Raw genomic sequence first — 17,328 nt, 5'->3', positions numbered from 1 at the left:
TGTTTTAGAAACTTTTTTTAGCTACATCAAATGAAAACATTTGTGGAAGCAGTATGCAGAAATTATGGAAATCCTTCTGTACACACAAATATGTGGACAAAAATACAGTGATTCTTTGGAAAGTTTACTTTTCCATTTTTTTAAAACCCGGTCTCACAATTGCCAGTGCTGTTGCTTAGTATAGGATCTTTCCTCTTGTTCATCCCTGATCCACTTCTTGAGCTTTTGGACTGTGAAAATTTCTTCTGTGAAAAGGATTTCCTAAGTTTTGCGTCTGTGGCTCTAATGACTTCAGTGACTTATTTTTCCTTTCGAATGGCTAGAATATCATGTTTTTAATAACTAGAATATGCACCCTGTTGTTTAAGACTAGAATCGGAAAATCCAGGTTTCATAAAGGTAGTATTAATCCGTTCCATAAGTTTGAAATTTTGATGTTGAATTAATACGAAAGGGTACCAGCATTTACATGATACTGTCTTTGCATATATTTCCTAGGGATGTCCTTTAACTCCATTGCCTCCAGTTAGTATTGCTATTCGATTTACCTATGTACTTCAAGATTGGCAACAGTATTTTTGGCCTCAGCAACCTCCAGGTGAGAGCATTTAGAACTATATTTAACTTACTGAATATAAATGGAAAAGAAGATACATTCAGAAATTACAATTACTTAACAAGAGTTTCAAGTGTTTTACATTAGAAATATTTGTGATTCATTTTAAATGTAATATTGTTGCTTTCATTGCCCTTATCATTTTTTTTCTCTTAAAGAAAAACTGTGGGTTTTCTAGAGATAGTAATACTCTATGTTTGACAATCTGTCTTTAAAAGCCTTATATAAGGCACCCCTTGCTGTGGCACATCATATGCCATAAATGTAGCGAATGATTAACATGTCTGTTTTTAGACTATTATAAGAGCAGAGCTGTTCTCAGCTCACCCTCATAAAATGAGAACAGACATGCAAAAAACTTTAAAGAGAGGATTGTTTCAAGAAAGGGGGCTAAACAAGGAAAGCAGAGAAGAAAAATATATGTAGGGGAAAATAATAATTAACTTGTATGTTATAGAAATATAATCAAAATCAGTTTGCCTGCTTACCCTTGATAAACAGATTCATTCAACAATTATTAATTATTAACCTGTAATAGACTAGGCAGTGCTAAGGACAGCAATATGAACAACACATTACCTCAGTTTCATGGACATATGTCCTAATTAACATTTTGATTCATGGGTGTTTCTTTCATATGTTTAATTATATTGAAGCCCATCTAATAAGGAATATAACACAAACTTATAAAATACAAGAATTTCACTAGCTTGAAAACATTTTTTAATCTACCTCCCCTAAAGAGAAATAAAATAAACTAATATTCTTTATTGTTTATTTTTGTTCTAAGTAGTTGGCTAGTTATAGGATTGAAAATAATTGGTAGGCATGAGATGATATAAAAATTAATATAATACAGGCCAGGCATGGTGACTCACACCTGTAATCCCAGCACTTTGGGAAGCCAAGGCAGGCAGATCACCTGAGGTCAGGAGTTCAAGACCAGCCTGGCCAACATGGTGAAACCTTGTCTCTACTAAAAATACAAAAATTAGCCAGGTGCAGTGGCAGGAGCCTGTAATCCCAGCTACTCGGGAGGCGGAGGCAGAAGAATCCCTTGAACCTGGGAGGTGGAGGTTGCAGTGAGCCGACATTGTACCACTGTACTCCAGCCTAGGTGACAGAGTGAGACTCTGTCTCAAAAAAAAAATTTTTTTTAATGTAATATATCCTTAGCTTTTGGCAGTTATATGTACTACTACTATTTTATTTTATATATCACAAAATAATTTGCAACTCTAATGTACACTATGAAAGGACCGTATCTAAACTACAACAGAGAAATAAAAGCTAAGCTTTAGATTTATATCAGAAGAAACACGCAAATGTTTGTGTTGGTGATTTTAGTTCCCAGATAACAGTACCCACTGGACAAGTTATAGTATACGTCTAGTTAGAAGTTTCCATGCTTATCTTACTTTTTTTTTCCCCCAAGGCTACTCTCTTACAAAGCAGTTTTAAAGCTTTCCTAAGGTAGTGTGTTCTGCTCATGATCTGTGAAGAAGCCCAAGAGTTAGAACCTTAGCATTATAAGATTGCCAGTAAGGTCTTTGTTAATCTTCTATTGTCAAGTTTTTAAAATGGGGATTAAAAACATTAACCTTCTCCCTCAGTAAGTTGAAAGTCATATAAATTCTTAACATTTTCCTTTATAAGGGGAAAGGGACTGAACATGTAATATAATATGGACAAGACACTGTGCTTTTCATATTTTATATCCTATTTTGTATAATTTTCACTTACCTATGAGACAATTATTATTATTATCTTTTGTTTTTTGAGAGAGTCTTGCTCTGTCACCCAGGCTGGAGTGCAGTGGCATGATCTCCACTCACTGCAACCTCTGCCTCCTGGGTTCAAGCGATTCTCCTGCCTCAGCCTCAGCCTCCTGAGTACAGGTATGCGCCACCATGCCTGGATAATTTTTGTATTTTTTAGTAGATATGGGGTTTCACCATGTTGGCCAGGTTGATCTCGAACTCCTGACCTCAGGTGATCCACCCTCCCCAGCTTCCCAAAGTGCTGGAATTAGAGGTTTGAGCCATTGTGCCCGGCCCAAGACATGTATTATTATCCTTCTTAGAGATGTAAGTTTCTTAGATTGTAAGTTTTTTAAAGAACTCACATAAGTGGCTTAAAGTCATATGGTCACCATGTGATAAAGTTTGCGTACAAACACTAGTCAAACTCCAAGCCCAATACGCTTTTCATTCCACGAGTTGCTTCTCCCTTTTTAATTCAGCTAAAACAGTTATATTTTAGTAATAATTTTTAATTTACTAATTTATAAAAATGTGCTTGTAATTTTGAACTTTTACAAACTTACTTGTAACAATGCTAGTCATTGTGATCTTTCTTATTATAAGCATTCTTTAGCTGGAAAAATGGAATTGACTTGAGAAAATTTACCGAATCAAGTAATTGATTCATATTTGATGACTAATTTTTAAATCATTTACTTAGGATGTAGATAAATATCAGATGTGATTTTAGCAAATATGGGAAGTTTTCTTAACTCAGTAGGCTTTAATTTTAGGAAATCCTTGTGTAATGTGAATAATTAAACATCACAATTTGTATTATTTCAAAGAGAAAAAAAATTCTTTTGATGACTTTTAGAAATGCTTATTACTTCCTCAGGAGAGACAGAACTAAGAGGAATGATTTACCTTCTAAGTTCTCTTCCAGTCTAGTGTGCCATTCATAATGGAAAGGAGGTTCTTTTCTGATCTTTATATATTTCCATTTACTGTCAACCAAAATATAATGTTATTAATGATGACAAATGTACTAATTTCCTATTCAGAAATTACTGACAGCAAAACTGATTAATGTAGTTGGTGAATAGATTTTTAAATACTTGGATACTCTTTTTGGATTATATTAATTACATTCTTTTAAAATGCAAAAAAATTACAGAAGTAATATTCTCTTGAGTAATATTTAAGCAATGTTTGAGAAGGGCAAAATTTAAAATACATGGCCTGAATGAAATATTGGATAAATAGGAAATAAGTGTGCCCTTTTACTATAACGTTCTCTAGGGAAGTCAAATATTTGTTAGACTACGTATGCTGTAACTTGCTCTAACTTGCTAACTTGCTATATGTGTTCTCTTGTAGACACTTTTAAAGCTATAATATTCCAAAGGGCTTAACTAGAATAGACTCTTCTGTATTTTTTCCCAAATGATGGAAAAATATTTCTTTTGTTTAGACATAGATGCCCTTGTAGGAGGAGAAGTTGGAGGTTTGGAGTTTGGCAAGTTACCATTTGGTGCCTGCGAAGATCCTATTAGGTGAGAATTTCAACCTGTCATTTGAATTGTGGGAATATTTTACTTCAAATTTATATTGATATTGATTTTACTGTGCTTTATGATGCTATAGCCTGCTGGGTGAATGTAGTACTGGAAATAAAGAAAGATGTACACCTGGGCCAGGCACAGGCTCATGCCTGTAATCCTAGCACTTTGGGAGGCTGCAGTGGGCGACTCCTGAGGTCAGGTATTAAAGACCAGCCTGACCAACGTGGCGAAACCCCGTCTCTATGAAAGAATATAAACATTAAATGGGTGTGGTTGCGCACACCTGTAATCCCAGCTACTCAAGAGGTTGAGGCACAAGAATCACTTGAACCTGGCAGGCAGAGGTTGCAGTGAGCTAAGATCACACCACTGCACTCCAACCTGGGCAACAGAGCAAGACTCCGTCTCAAAAAAAGAAAGAAAGACCTACATTTGCTTTCTTTATTTTATAACTTTACATGAAAACTTTCTGAGATTTAATATTCATCTATAATTCAGCAAACTGTGTCCTTTGGGCCAGATCTGGCCATTAGCCTGTTTTTGTATGGTCAGTGAAGTCAGGATGGTGTTTACATTTTTAAAGGTTATAAAAGAAAAAAAATAAAACAGACTGTACATGGTTCACAAAGCCTAAGATACTTACTCTCTGGCTCTTTATAGAAAATGTTTGCCAACTCCTGATCTATATAACATTTTTGAAACTTGAGATGTAATTTACCTGCCATAAAATTCGTTATTTAAAAGTGTACAATTCAATGGTTTTTAATATTTACAGAGCTGTGCAACCATCATAATCATCTAATTCCAGAACATTTTCATAACCTTAAAAAGAAATTCTTCACCTCTTAGCCATCATTTCCCCCTAGTCTTCTCAGCCCTCTGACTCTAGGCAAACACTGATATACTTTCTGTCTCTTTGAATTTACCTATTCTGGACATTTTGTATAAATGGAATCATACGACATGTGGCTTTCTTTGTGTCTCACTTCTTTTAATTAGCATGTTTTCAAGGTTTGTCCATCTTGTAGCATGAATCAGTACAGTAGTCACCCCTTATCCACAGCTGGTATGTTGCAAGATCCCCGGTGGATGACTGAAACCATGGACAGTACCACACACTAAATACATTGTTTTTTCCTATGCATACATATAAGTAGTAAAATTTAATTTATAAATTTGGCACAGTAAGATTTCCAGGTGATGTAGTAATACAAAATAAATAAATACATAAAATAAATATAAATTAGGCACAGTAAGAGATTGACAATAATAACTAATAATAACATAGAACAGCTATAACAATATACCTTAATCAAAGTTATGTGAATGTGATCTATCTCTCTCAGTATATCTCATTGTACCATGCACATTCTTCTTGTGATCTCTCTGATCACCAAGACAGTTAGTAAGTGAATAACAGGGCAGATAGCATAGACAGTGTAGATACACTGGACAAAGGGATGATTCACCTACTGCGGTGGGATGGCACAAGATTTCACCATGCTACTCAGAACAACATGCAATTTTAAATTTATGGATTTTTTTTTCTGGAATTTTTCACTTAATATTTTCAGACTGCAGTTGATTTAGGGTAACTAAAACTGCAGAAAGTGAGGCTGTGGATAAGGGGGAATTAAGGTACTTCTGTGCTTTTTATGACTGTAAATATACCATTGTATGGATATGCCACATTTTGTTTATCCATTCATTAGTTGGTGGGTTATTTATGCTTTTTGACTATTATGTATAATGAGATTAATGTTTGCAAAACATTAACTTCATAAGGATGTGCTACCATTTGCTAAATAAGTTGTTTCCAGTTTGTTGTATTATAAATAATGCCACTATAACATACTTTTGTTTTCTTGGAATAGTTTTCTAGAAGTATTAAATATAATTGCTGAGTCAGTATTAAAGCTTTTGGTTGTATTTTATGTTTTACTTTAGTGAACTCCATTTAGCTACTACATGGCCTCATCTGACTGAAGGGATCATTGTGGATAATGATGTTTATTCGTAAGTATGTTAAGAGTAGTAATACAATGAGATTAAAAAACTTCAGTAGAATAACTCTCAAATTGCTAGTAATTTTTATGTGCATTTTTTATTGTTTTCTTTTGATTTTAGTGTTCCCTTTTGTGTTTTATTGTCTAAGGACTTTGATTTCTTATGATGTTATTTTTTAAAAACTTGTCCAAATGGCTCTATGTATCTCGATAAGAGTAAGTTTAAGGGAGGCGAAATGGATTGCTTGTCCTTCTATGTTTTCATTAGACTGCATTTTAATAAGTTCGTGAATCTTGCAGATTGTCATAATTAGGATCTTATGTTTATTGGTTTGCGTTTTAGTGATTTGGATCCTATTCAAGCTCCGCATTGGTCTGTTAGAGTTCGAAAAGCTGAGAATCCTCAGTGTTTGCTAGGTAAGGTGTATTATGCTCCATTCCTGAAATACCACTGATCTGCTTAACTTCCAAATCAGAAACACTGCATACATTCTTTATACTTTGTCACCTCCTCAGTTAACACCATGTAGGAAAAAAATCATTGCCAGTAGCAGTGAATCCTTTTTTGAATAGTGCCAGCAAATTCTCCATTATTTTCTCATTATCTCAGCTTTATTTTTCTGACGCTCTTTTTTTTGTTTTGTTTTTGAGATGGAGTCTTACTCTGTCACTTAGGCTGGAGTGCTGTGGCGCCATCTCAGCTCACTGCAAGCTCCACCTCCCGGGTTCACACCATTCTCCTGCTCAGCCTCCCGAGTAGCTGGGATTACAGGCGCCAACCACCACGCCCGCTAATTTTTTGTGTTTTTAGTAGAGACGGGGTTTCACCATGTTAGCCAGGATGGTTTTGATCTCCTGACCTCGTGATCCACCCGCCTCGGCCTCCCAAGATGCTGGCATTACAGGAGTGAGCCACCACGCCCAGCCTGAAGAGCACTGTTTTTGATAGTGCACATTAGAGCCCTTCTGTAGAGTTGTGTCACATCTGCAGCCTATTTCTGATATGGGAAAAGAAATGTGAATAATCTTATACACCTCACAAGGTTATTTGAGGGATCAAGTGAAATAACATAAATGGAAGTACTTTGAAAAATATTAATTGCTATTCAGATACTATTATTGTATCTTATGTCTGGGATTCATCCCCTTCTCTTTTTTTAGGTGTATCTCTTTCATGAAGTCTTTTGAACCCATCTCCTCAATGTGCCTTGTCATCTTTTTCCTCCTTATATTTAGTACACATAATATTTTCTCCTTTTTTTTAATGTTCATCTATGCTACCTTAACTCCCTATCACTTGATATATTACCATTTAACTGATGGAGTTACCAAATATTTATTATGACAGTAATGATGCATTTCTCTAAAGCATTGTTTTCTTGGGCTCTTTATCATTCATATGCTATTTGTCAAATGCTGATTAGTAGTTGCCATTTGTGCTAACTATATAATAGCGAAAACAAAGATGTATAATGTTTAAGTCCACCATTGGCGAATTTGTCTGGGGTTTTAGGGCAACAGTGTAGAGTCAATGTCAAGAGTTTTACAGTTGGACAGACCTCAGTTCAAATCCTAGATTGACCACATTGGTCAAGTTTCTTAATCTTTTTAAGCCCCAGAGTCCTCATAAGTAAAATAGAGATAACATTAGTACTTACTTCATAGGGTTATTGGGAGGATCAAATGAGATTATGTACCTGTGTGCATGTATATATATCACATTTAACAGTGCCTTTGTTATAGTAAATGAACAGTAAATGCTTTCTGTTGTTTAATCATTGAATTACTACATATTATGTTTACGTACTAAGTTGCTTCTTAGTAACATTATTATTCCTCATTTTGTGACTCTGTGATATTTGCTGAGGATCTTAGAATTGAAAGTATTCTCATTTTAGTTTAATGTTCCATGATCTTACCTTACTTCTTATAATATTTTGTATGACTAGATTATAGACTTTTCCTACCTTTCTGAGGAAGCCCCCAAAAAGTTATGGGTTAATTCAGAATTAGTTGGTGAATTATAAAATTTAGATGTACTTGATGTATCTTAGTACTGATAGTATTTGTCAAGCATTCATTTATTTGTGTAAACATTGTTGCTCTTTAGAAGATTCAAATCACTTTACCTCTTTTTATAATAATGACAGACAGCTGGGTGCAATGGCTCATGCCTATAATCCCGGCACTTTGAGAGGCTGAGGCAGGCGGATTGCTTGAGCCCAGGAGTTTGAGTCCAGCGTTGGCAACATGGCAAAACCTCGTCTCTACAAAAAATACAAAAATTAGCTGGGCATGGTGATGCACACCTGCAGTCCCAGCCTACCCAGGAGGCTGAGGTGGGAGGATCACCTGAGCCTGGGAGGTCAAGGCTGCAGTGAGCCGTGATTGTGCCACTGCACTCCAGCGTGGGCGACTGAGTAGGACTCTGTCTCAAAAATAATAATAATGACAGAAAGAATACCATTAATATGTAGCAGAAACTGAAATATATTTATCCTACATGATTTCCTAATCCTCTAGAAACATATCTTTAGTGTTTCTTCTTAATTTTATTTATTAATGGATTTAGATTCTAGTAGTGTAGCAGTTGGGGAAAGATTACTACATACCTAGAGTAAGTTCTTGTTACTTATGTAACTTAATGACAGATGGATGCTGGGTCTCATTGAGGCATATAGTAAGTACTATTAGGTACAATTATTTTTTTCTTTCCTTCTAGAAGGAATTCTAAGGAAAAGCTTTTTAAATATCCTGGGACATGGAGAGAAAGAAAAGAACAAGGCTACCTTTGATATAGGATTAATTCTTGCCTTTTTCAATGGAAAAACTGAATGGTTTTACTTTCTACCATATCTTAGTTAATAGCTTTTGTGGGAAACATACTTTAATTTATAGGACTGATTTTGTTTTTTCACTTAAGTGTCAAAAATGATAACTTTTTTCCTACATAGGTGATTTTGTCACTGAATTTTTTAAAATTTGCCGTCGAAAGGAGTCAACTGATGAGATTCTTGGACGATCCGCATTTGAGGAAGAAGGCAAAGGTAACCTACATTTTTTTTTTAACATTACCTTCAGATGTCTTCGTCTTTTTCCTTGGCACATTTTTCAGCAACTTTTCATCTATTTTCTCATTTTGAATTAAGTTGGAGAATCAAGTTTTGATGGACTAGACAGCTACAGTTCCTTTCCAGGCTATACCCAGTGCTTGTTAAGACATTAAGGGCATTTAATAAGTTCTTTCCACCAAAAATGTAAAATATTTTGAAAAGTAGAGTTTTAGAGGTTAAATTTTGAAGTCTCCTGGGGAGAAATAATTTGTGTGACACCATTGTCACTCATGCTTGCACATAAAGCTGAATGTGTATATTAATATTTTATAATTCCAAGACCATGTAACACTAGTAAAAAGAATGAGTAAAATATTCTATACAATCATCAATTTGTTCATCACTTTCACCTGCTAAGGTTGGCAATATAATTTATATTTATTTCTGTTCTTTTTTTAGAAACTGCTGATATAACTCATGCTTTGTCAAAATTGACAGAGCCGGCATCAGTTCCAATTCATAAATTATCAGTTTCAAATATGGTACACACTGCAAAGAAGAAAATCCGAAAACACAGAGGTGTAGAGGAGTCACCGCTAAATAATGATGTCCTCAATACTATTCTCCTGGTAATTAAATGTTCTGTCTTTATAGGTCTATCTGCAGAATCATTTATTCATTATATATTCAGCTCCTTCTATGTGGTAGACAGTGACTTTGGAATATAAAATGAGTGAAACAGTTACCACATATAGAAAATTCCTACTAGTTTAGTGGTGAGAAGGAAAGTAAATAGTACTTATGATACCATGTTGCACGTGAGAAATCTGGCAAGGGGGCTGTGAGAGCACAGCAGAGGTGCATTGTCCCTGTCTGGGCAGTGGGAATCAGGGAAGGCTTCATGAAGAGGGACATTTGAGCTGAATCTTGATGAAAAGAAGGCTTTAGAAGCAGAGGAATAGCAGAGGTTTGAGAGCATGCTGAGCAGTTGACATTTTGTAGGGTGCTTCCCAGAGCGTGACCAGGGTTGAGGCTGGAGAAGTAGTAGATAACCTGCCATGCTGAAGCACTGGCTTTTATCTTGCAGTTTAAGTAGAAGATCAAAATGATTAGAATTTTTTTTTCTTTTTTTTTTGAGATGAAGTCTCGCTCTGTCACCCAGACTGGAGTGCAGTTGCGCGTCTCGGCTCACTGCAACCTCCACCTCCTGGGTTCAAGCGATTTTCCTGCCTCAGCCTCCCTAGTAGCTGGAACTACAGTTGCGTGCCACCACGCCTGGCTAATTTTTTGTATTTTTTTAGTAGAGATGGGGTTTCACCGTGTTAGCCAGGATGGTCTTGATCTCCTGAACTCATAATCCGCCTGCCTCGGCCTCCCAAACTGCTGGAATTACAGGCGTGAGCCACTGCACCTGGCCCCAGAATTATATTTTTGAAAGGTTGCTTTGACAGTAGTTGAGAGAAAGCTTTTAGTGAGAATGAGAGGGAGATAAGTAGAGGGCTAAGGTGGCTCCTAGGTATAACAGGATGGAATGGCCCCAGCCTGGGGGCATCCACACCATGGTTTAATGTCTGCATGACTTACTGCGTGACTTTGAATAAGTCACTTCAGTTTCCTCATCTATAAAATCTGGCTAACAAAGCCTTGCGAGATTGCTGTGAGGATTACAGGATCTTCTGTGACACTGCCTGGCATATATGGGCCTTTGATAAATGATAGCTATTTTTACTGTATTGTGGTTAAAATCATATTCCTGGAAATTTGTGCATTGGGAAAAACCTTCAAGAAAAGTGTTGAAAAGAAAACTGGACTTGGAAACTTAATGTTAATCTTATCTACCATTTGTCTGAACAAAACTCTCAGCCAACTTTTTAGCTTGTACGTCGTAAGATGTGGGCAGTGATACTTAGCTCAAACAGTTGTATGAGAATAGGACAATGCTGGTAATTGTGCCTGGTACTGGCACTTGGCACATAGTAGGTCATCTAATTTTTATAAGTGTTGGACATGTTCTATAATATGTGGCAAAGTATACATAGTGAGAGGAATTACTAATCAGCAATACCACAAAACAATTGAGAGGAACAGTGGTAAAAGGACTATAAATAAATTTCTGTAGAGAGCCTCCTTTTTAAGACTGTATTCTTAAAGAATGTTATTCAAATCATGTAGCTTAGTTGTCATGTACACTGGATTGTTTTGACCACTCCTACACGTACATATAAACAGAAACCACATGGAAAAGGTACGTCGGTTATTACAGGTTTAGACTGCTTCCTACTTTCCAGGGGTATCATAAAATAAAATTGTGGGTTTTGAATATCATCTCTTAGTAGTCTATATATGAAAGCCTGTGGATGATATAACTCTTCAGATCCTCATGAGTACATGGGTGTTTTTAAATTGTCTTTTATGGTTTTGTTTTTTAAATAGTAGTAACTCTAAAAAAATGTAATGGCCTTGGATGAGCATGAAGTCACAGTGATGAGACTTTGCTTTTGCACCATTCAGCTTACAGAATCAAGTGATTACTTTTAAGAAAAAAATTCTAATTTCTAAAATTGGCTAGTCACTGAAACCTTGTGTATTTTCAAGGAAAAATAGAAAAAAATTGAGATTGTAGAACAAACTGGCCAATACAACTGGAACATTTCTATTGTTAGAGCAGCAAAACCATTAAAAAGTTAAATAATGTCTATATGAGTTATAAAAGTCAACAAAATAGGAAATGTGGTCTAAAACACGATTGTTTTTTTCCTTTCCTTCAAGTTCTTATTCCCTGATGCTGTTTCTGAGAAACCATTAGATGTAACTACTTCAACAGATAATAATTACCCTCCATCAGAGAGTGAAGACTATGTAAGTTGATTTGGGGTTCAATATTAAAATATTTTAAATGCACTGAATTTCTAGAGGTTCTATATATTTCTAGTTTAATAGCTTAATATCTTTTTATTTTAAAAATCACCTTGGGAATTTTGGATGGGAGATCATGGTTTCCACCTAGATAACTAGCACAGATACACATTTTGAGTAGCAAGAATTTTTCTGGAAACAATGAAAAAATAGCATGAATATACTCTACACAGCTGTAGGATTTCTCTCATTGTAGAGTTTTGGTGAAATCATTAAATTTATGTTTTTCAACAGATTGTTTTCTATATTTTAAAACTAGTTAGTAAATGGAAAACTCTTTAATGAAGTAAAATGTGTAAAATTAGGTAAATTTTCATGGTCTCTTTGTTTAGTCTTTGAAAAATTAAGAAGTGGAAGAATTTAAATGACAAGAGTAGATATATGTCAAACTTTACAGTTATTGTTGAAAAGTAGATTTCATGAGGTGAGAGAAAAAAGCAAAGGCTTTTTACATTTTCAGTTTAGACAGTTATGATATTTGTTTGTTTAGACATGCTCATTTTGTAATTAAAAGATTTTTAAAACAACACATGAAATTTGGAATATTTCCTAGAGATTCCACAGAAGAAATTGAAAGCTACAACTTTAGCTTCATTAAACTATAGCTTTATGTTTTTAATCTTAGTAGAAATCTTGAAAATGTGGGACTGCCTAAGAATAGTTTATGCAGTAGTGTATTAGACATTTGATAATGCCTAGTTTAGGTGGGATAGGTTAATTTTAGAACTAAAATCTCTCCCTATGAACTCTTCAATTATATGTGTAAAATATTTTGGTAACAAGTTTGCTTTGTTTCTGTTTCGTTAAATTTAGAATCTCTACAATCAGTTCAAGTCTGCACCATCTGACAGTTTAACATACAAATTGGCTTTGTGTCTCTGTATGATCAATTTTTACCATGGAGGGTTGAAAGGAGTGGCACACCTCTGGCAGGAATTTGTTCTTGAAATGCGTTTCCGATGGGAAAACAACTTTCTAATTCCAGGGTAATAATTTCAATTTTCAGTTGTTTAGATAGGATTTTGTTTGTTAGCAGACATTTGACTTTTGACCTATTTTTCCCTCTTCTAGGAAATCTGCCCTAAGAAAGTGGCAAGACGCTTAGACATGATTTATGTTAGAGGTGTTCACTGCAGCAAATTTATTAATATAATAGAAAAAAAGGCAAAACCTAAATATCAATCATAAAAGAATAAATAAATTGTACTGTATCTCTATAATAGAAAATTACAGATTGATTACAATTTTTTCCCCAAGAATCTTTAATAACAGATGTTCATATTGTTTCTAATAAAGTATAATATACTAATACATATACAAAGTGCTTTTAATTATGTTGCTATATTTGTACAGGAAAAAGATTATAAATAACATGAAATGCTATCAGTTTTTTCCAGTGTGAAATTATATTTTTATTTTGTTCTTTATACTTTTATGTATTTTCAAAGTCCTTTGTAATAAACCTGTATTTTGTAATTGACATTTTACTTAATCAAATAGAACATTTTCATTAGCACATAGGTTGATATTGCATAGTTTAGTGCTCATCTACCCATGCTAAGATAGGAGAATCATGATTATGAGCAATATAAAATGATTACTGATCCAAAAACATTTATATCATTTTCCAATCTCTGCTTAGCTGGATTCTCTCTTGGTTCTAGACAGTTTGCTCTGGAACGTTTTACAGACCCAGAAGCATGTTGAATGTGAGAGAGTGCCTCTGGCTGATTGCTGGGAACCTAGTGGTCTAGAGGAACCTAGAACTAGAGACAGTCTGAGGTCCTGTTGAAATACAGGTGGAGATCGTGGTTTTTACAGTGAGAATCCACTGTAAGAATTTAGTACTGAATACACAAACTGATTTATTTTGTATGGTGTGAAATACTGTGTGCTAGTACTTCCTAGAAGGGGGTTCAGGGACTTTTTCTCATTTTGAGTTTTTATTGGCCTGAAAACTATCACTAATTTGCTGTTATGTTTTGAAGTATCTGTTATATTTGCTGTTGGTGATTTGTGGACTAGGAGTATAAAATAAATTTTCATCTTTTAATTCTATGTGCTCCCCCTCTGGAATTCACTTACGTGTGGAAATCTAGTTTTGATTTCCTATCAATATAGCTAAAAATTATGGTAGTATAGAAAATAATCATATCTGAAACAATTTTACTAAAACTAAGCTGTCTTTTCTCCTTACTTTATTTGATAGATTAGCAAGTGGACCCCCAGATCTGAGGTGTTGTTTACTGCATCAGAAACTACAGGTAAAGATTTCTCAATGACATAGATAAATGTGGTCTTGATTTAATCAGAGATTATTCTAATACTAAATGTAATAATGGGTTACATGATGTTCTCATGGTGCTGCTGCAGGTTATCTATAGTCAGTAGTCACTGCAGTTCACAATGTCCTGAGAAGTGGAGAGTGAAAATTAAATATTCAAGCAGTAGGTAGATTTTTATTTTTCTGTAACTAATTCAACTATAAATGTTATTTCTCTTTTCTTAAGATGTTAAATTGTTGTATTGAAAGAAAGAAGGCACGTGATGAGGGGAAAAAGACAAGTGCTTCAGATAATGTCACTAATATATATCCAGGGGATGCTGGAAAAGCAGGAGACCATTTGGGGCCAGATGATCTAAAAGAAACAGATAAGGACAAGGGAGAGGTAGGAAAATCTTGGGATTCCTGGAGTGACAGCGAAGAAGAATTTTTTGAATGCCTAAGTGATACTGAAGAACTTAAAGGAAATGGACAAGAGAGTGGCAAGAAAGGAGGACCTAAGGAGATGGCAAATTTAAGGCCGGAAGGACGGCTCTATCAGCATGGGAAACTTACACTGCTGCATAATGGAGAACCTCTCTACATTCCAGTAACCCAGGTAGGATGCACTAGTTCTTTCCGTTTTAATTTATTTTATGGTTTATTTAACTTCATCCTAGTAGAAGATAGTGCTTGGGGTAAGGAAAATTCTCTAAAAAGTCTATGTTTAGGCCAGGTGCGGTGGCTTACGCCTGTAATCCTAGCACTTAGGGAGGCCGCAGTGGGCAGATCACCTGAGGTCAGGAGTTCAAGACAAGTCTGGCCAACATGGTGAAACCTCGTCTCTACTAAAAGTACAAAAATTAGCTAGGGCAGTGGTGCACACCTGTATTTCCAGCTACTGGGAAGGCTGAGGCAGGAGAATCATTTGAAGCCAGCAGTCGGAGGTTGCAGTGAGCCAAGATCGCGCCACTGCACTCCAGCCTGGGCAACAGAGCGAGACTTGGTCTCAGAAGAAAAAAAAAAAGTTTATGTCTAAAAATAAACATATAGACTATGTTTAAAGAAACTAAAGGTAAAGATTTCCCAATGACATAGATAAATGTGGTCTTGATTTAATCAAGGATTTTTAAAAGCTTGAACAAAGTCTATGTTTAAAGATTAAAGAAATCTAAGTAAACTTTTGGGGTTTTTAGGTTTGCCATTTCTGTAATTGAGAAATGTTTTGAAGTTTAAGTAGATCACCTTATCATATATAAGGTGGTTTATTATTTGTTAAACTGAGTGGTGAATGCTCAGATGTTTAAAAAAGAAAATCCAACTGCACTTATGTATGTTTTTGTTTAACTTGTGGACAAAGACTTATAAATAGGTGCAAAAAATAAATCCTCTTTTGCAACCCAGAACTCATTGTTCAGTATGAGTTTTGATACATATAAGAAGGGATATTATGATACCTGACACAATTAACTGATGGGAGTACTGATAGCCATAAAGGTTGGTCCCAGGCCAGGCACAGTGGCTCAAGCCTGCAATCCCCATAGCGAGGTGGGAGTATTTCTTGAAGCTAGGAGTTCAAGACCAGCTTGTGCAAGAAAGTAACAAACACCTCATCTCCACAAAAATTTAAAAATTAGCTGAGTATTGGGTCATGTGTCTGTAGTTGCAGCTACTCAGAAAGAGGAGGCTGAGGCAGGAGGATTGAGCCCAGAAGTTAGAGGCTGCACTGAGCTTTGATGGCACCACTGTACTCCAGCCTGGGTAACAAAGATAGACCCTGTCTCTTACTAAAAAAAAAAATTGATTCTAGGACTGTCGAAGAGATAGTTAAACAGCATGGGATATGAGGGGAATCCTCAGCAGTATTGATTTTGCATTCCAATTTCATGTTGACTTGATACATATGATGGCTTTTTGTTTTAAAGGCTTATATCTTGAGAACATGATGTCTGGAGTTAAAGGTATTGGCGTATTCCACACATCTGTACTATTCTTGAGTATGATCGCTTAGGGTGTCAAATTGAGAACCAGGCAGATCCATCACCTACAGTAAAAAGGACCCTAAAGTAAATTGGTTGAAGAAATTAGATCCCAAAGACTCTTGGTGAATTTTGAAGTCTTTTTCAGTATATCCATATTAAAAGGAGACGACAGAGGCCAAAATAAAAGAATTATGGGCTAACAGGGCAACTGGATTAAAATAAGCCTCAGTTTCATTAGAAGGGGCTAACTTGAAGATAAATCTTTTGACTCCAGCTCTTTAGAGGATCTAAAGTGACCTTGATGGACAGTGGAAGAAATCACGACATGGAATTCCTTGAATAAAAATTTATTGATTTGAAAAAAGAAAAAGAAAATCCAAAAATATGTAGAGAGAACAGAAGTAAATATCCTTCAATTATATGATTAGCTTTTATCTGCTCAAAAATATAGTTTGAAGCCATATACACCATTAGGATGTAGAACAGCAATAACTCAAAAACAGCAGCAGCAATAGTTGTTTTTATGGGTTTTGTTTTGTTTTGTTTTGTTTTTTTGACTCAGAGTCTCTCTTTGTCGCCCAGGTGGGGAGTGCAGTGGCATGACCATGCCTTACTGCAGCCTTGACTTCCTGGGCTCAAGCGATCCTCCCACCACAGCTTCTCAAGTAGCTGGAACTACAGGTGCAGCCATCATGCCTGGCTAATTTTTTGTGGTTTTTGTAGAGGTGAGGTTTCACCCTGTTGTCCAGGCTGTTCTTAAATTCCTGAACTCAAGCCATCTGCCTGCCTTGACCTCCCAAAGTGCTAGGATTATAGACATGAGCCACTGCGCTTGGCCTGAAAACATTTTATTGTGAAAATTGTAATCTAGTAAAAATGAAAGAGGCTGGGTATAGTGGCTCAGTGCCTGTAATCCCGACACTTTGGGAGACCGAGGTGGGAGCGGATTGCTTGAGCCCAGGAGTTCAAGACCAGCCTGGGCAACATGGCGAAACCCTGTGTCTACCAAAAAAAAAAAAAAAAAAATTAGCCTGGTGGGGTAGCATGCACCTGTAGTTGCAGCTACTTGGGAGGCTGAGGTGGAAGCATCAGTTGAGCTTAGGAGGTTGAGGCTGCAGTGAACTGTGATTGTGTCAGCCTAGGCAACAGAGCAAGACCCTGTCCCAAAAAAAAGAAAAAAAAAAA

At 35.8% G+C, this 17,328-nt stretch overlaps 1 protein-coding gene across 3 annotated transcripts in view; it reads left to right on the top strand.

The window, feature by feature from the left end:
* The window catches only part of RAB3GAP1 (RAB3 GTPase activating protein subunit 1 (catalytic)), a 125,252-nt gene that overhangs the window by 76,549 nt on the left and 31,375 nt on the right, over positions 1-17,328 (top strand). For all 3 annotated transcript variants that reach the window (XM_011970286.1, XM_011970285.1, XM_011970287.1), the window contains exons 8-17: positions 499-598; positions 3,833-3,914; positions 5,871-5,939; positions 6,273-6,346; positions 8,884-8,976; positions 9,442-9,611; positions 11,752-11,841; positions 12,712-12,884; positions 14,108-14,162; positions 14,409-14,780. In XM_011970286.1, coding sequence (XP_011825676.1) covers positions 499-598; positions 3,833-3,914; positions 5,871-5,939; positions 6,273-6,346; positions 8,884-8,976; positions 9,442-9,611; positions 11,752-11,841; positions 12,712-12,884; positions 14,108-14,162; positions 14,409-14,780 — 1,278 coding nt within the window. The remainder of the gene's footprint in view (positions 1-498; positions 599-3,832; positions 3,915-5,870; positions 5,940-6,272; positions 6,347-8,883; positions 8,977-9,441; positions 9,612-11,751; positions 11,842-12,711; positions 12,885-14,107; positions 14,163-14,408; positions 14,781-17,328) is intronic.

This window comes from Mandrillus leucophaeus, unplaced genomic scaffold, assembly GCF_000951045.1.
Source record: "Mandrillus leucophaeus isolate KB7577 unplaced genomic scaffold, Mleu.le_1.0 Scaffold94, whole genome shotgun sequence".
Lineage (NCBI taxonomy): Eukaryota > Metazoa > Chordata > Mammalia > Primates > Cercopithecidae > Mandrillus > Mandrillus leucophaeus.
This window is presented reverse-complemented; position numbering and strand designations above follow the sequence as displayed.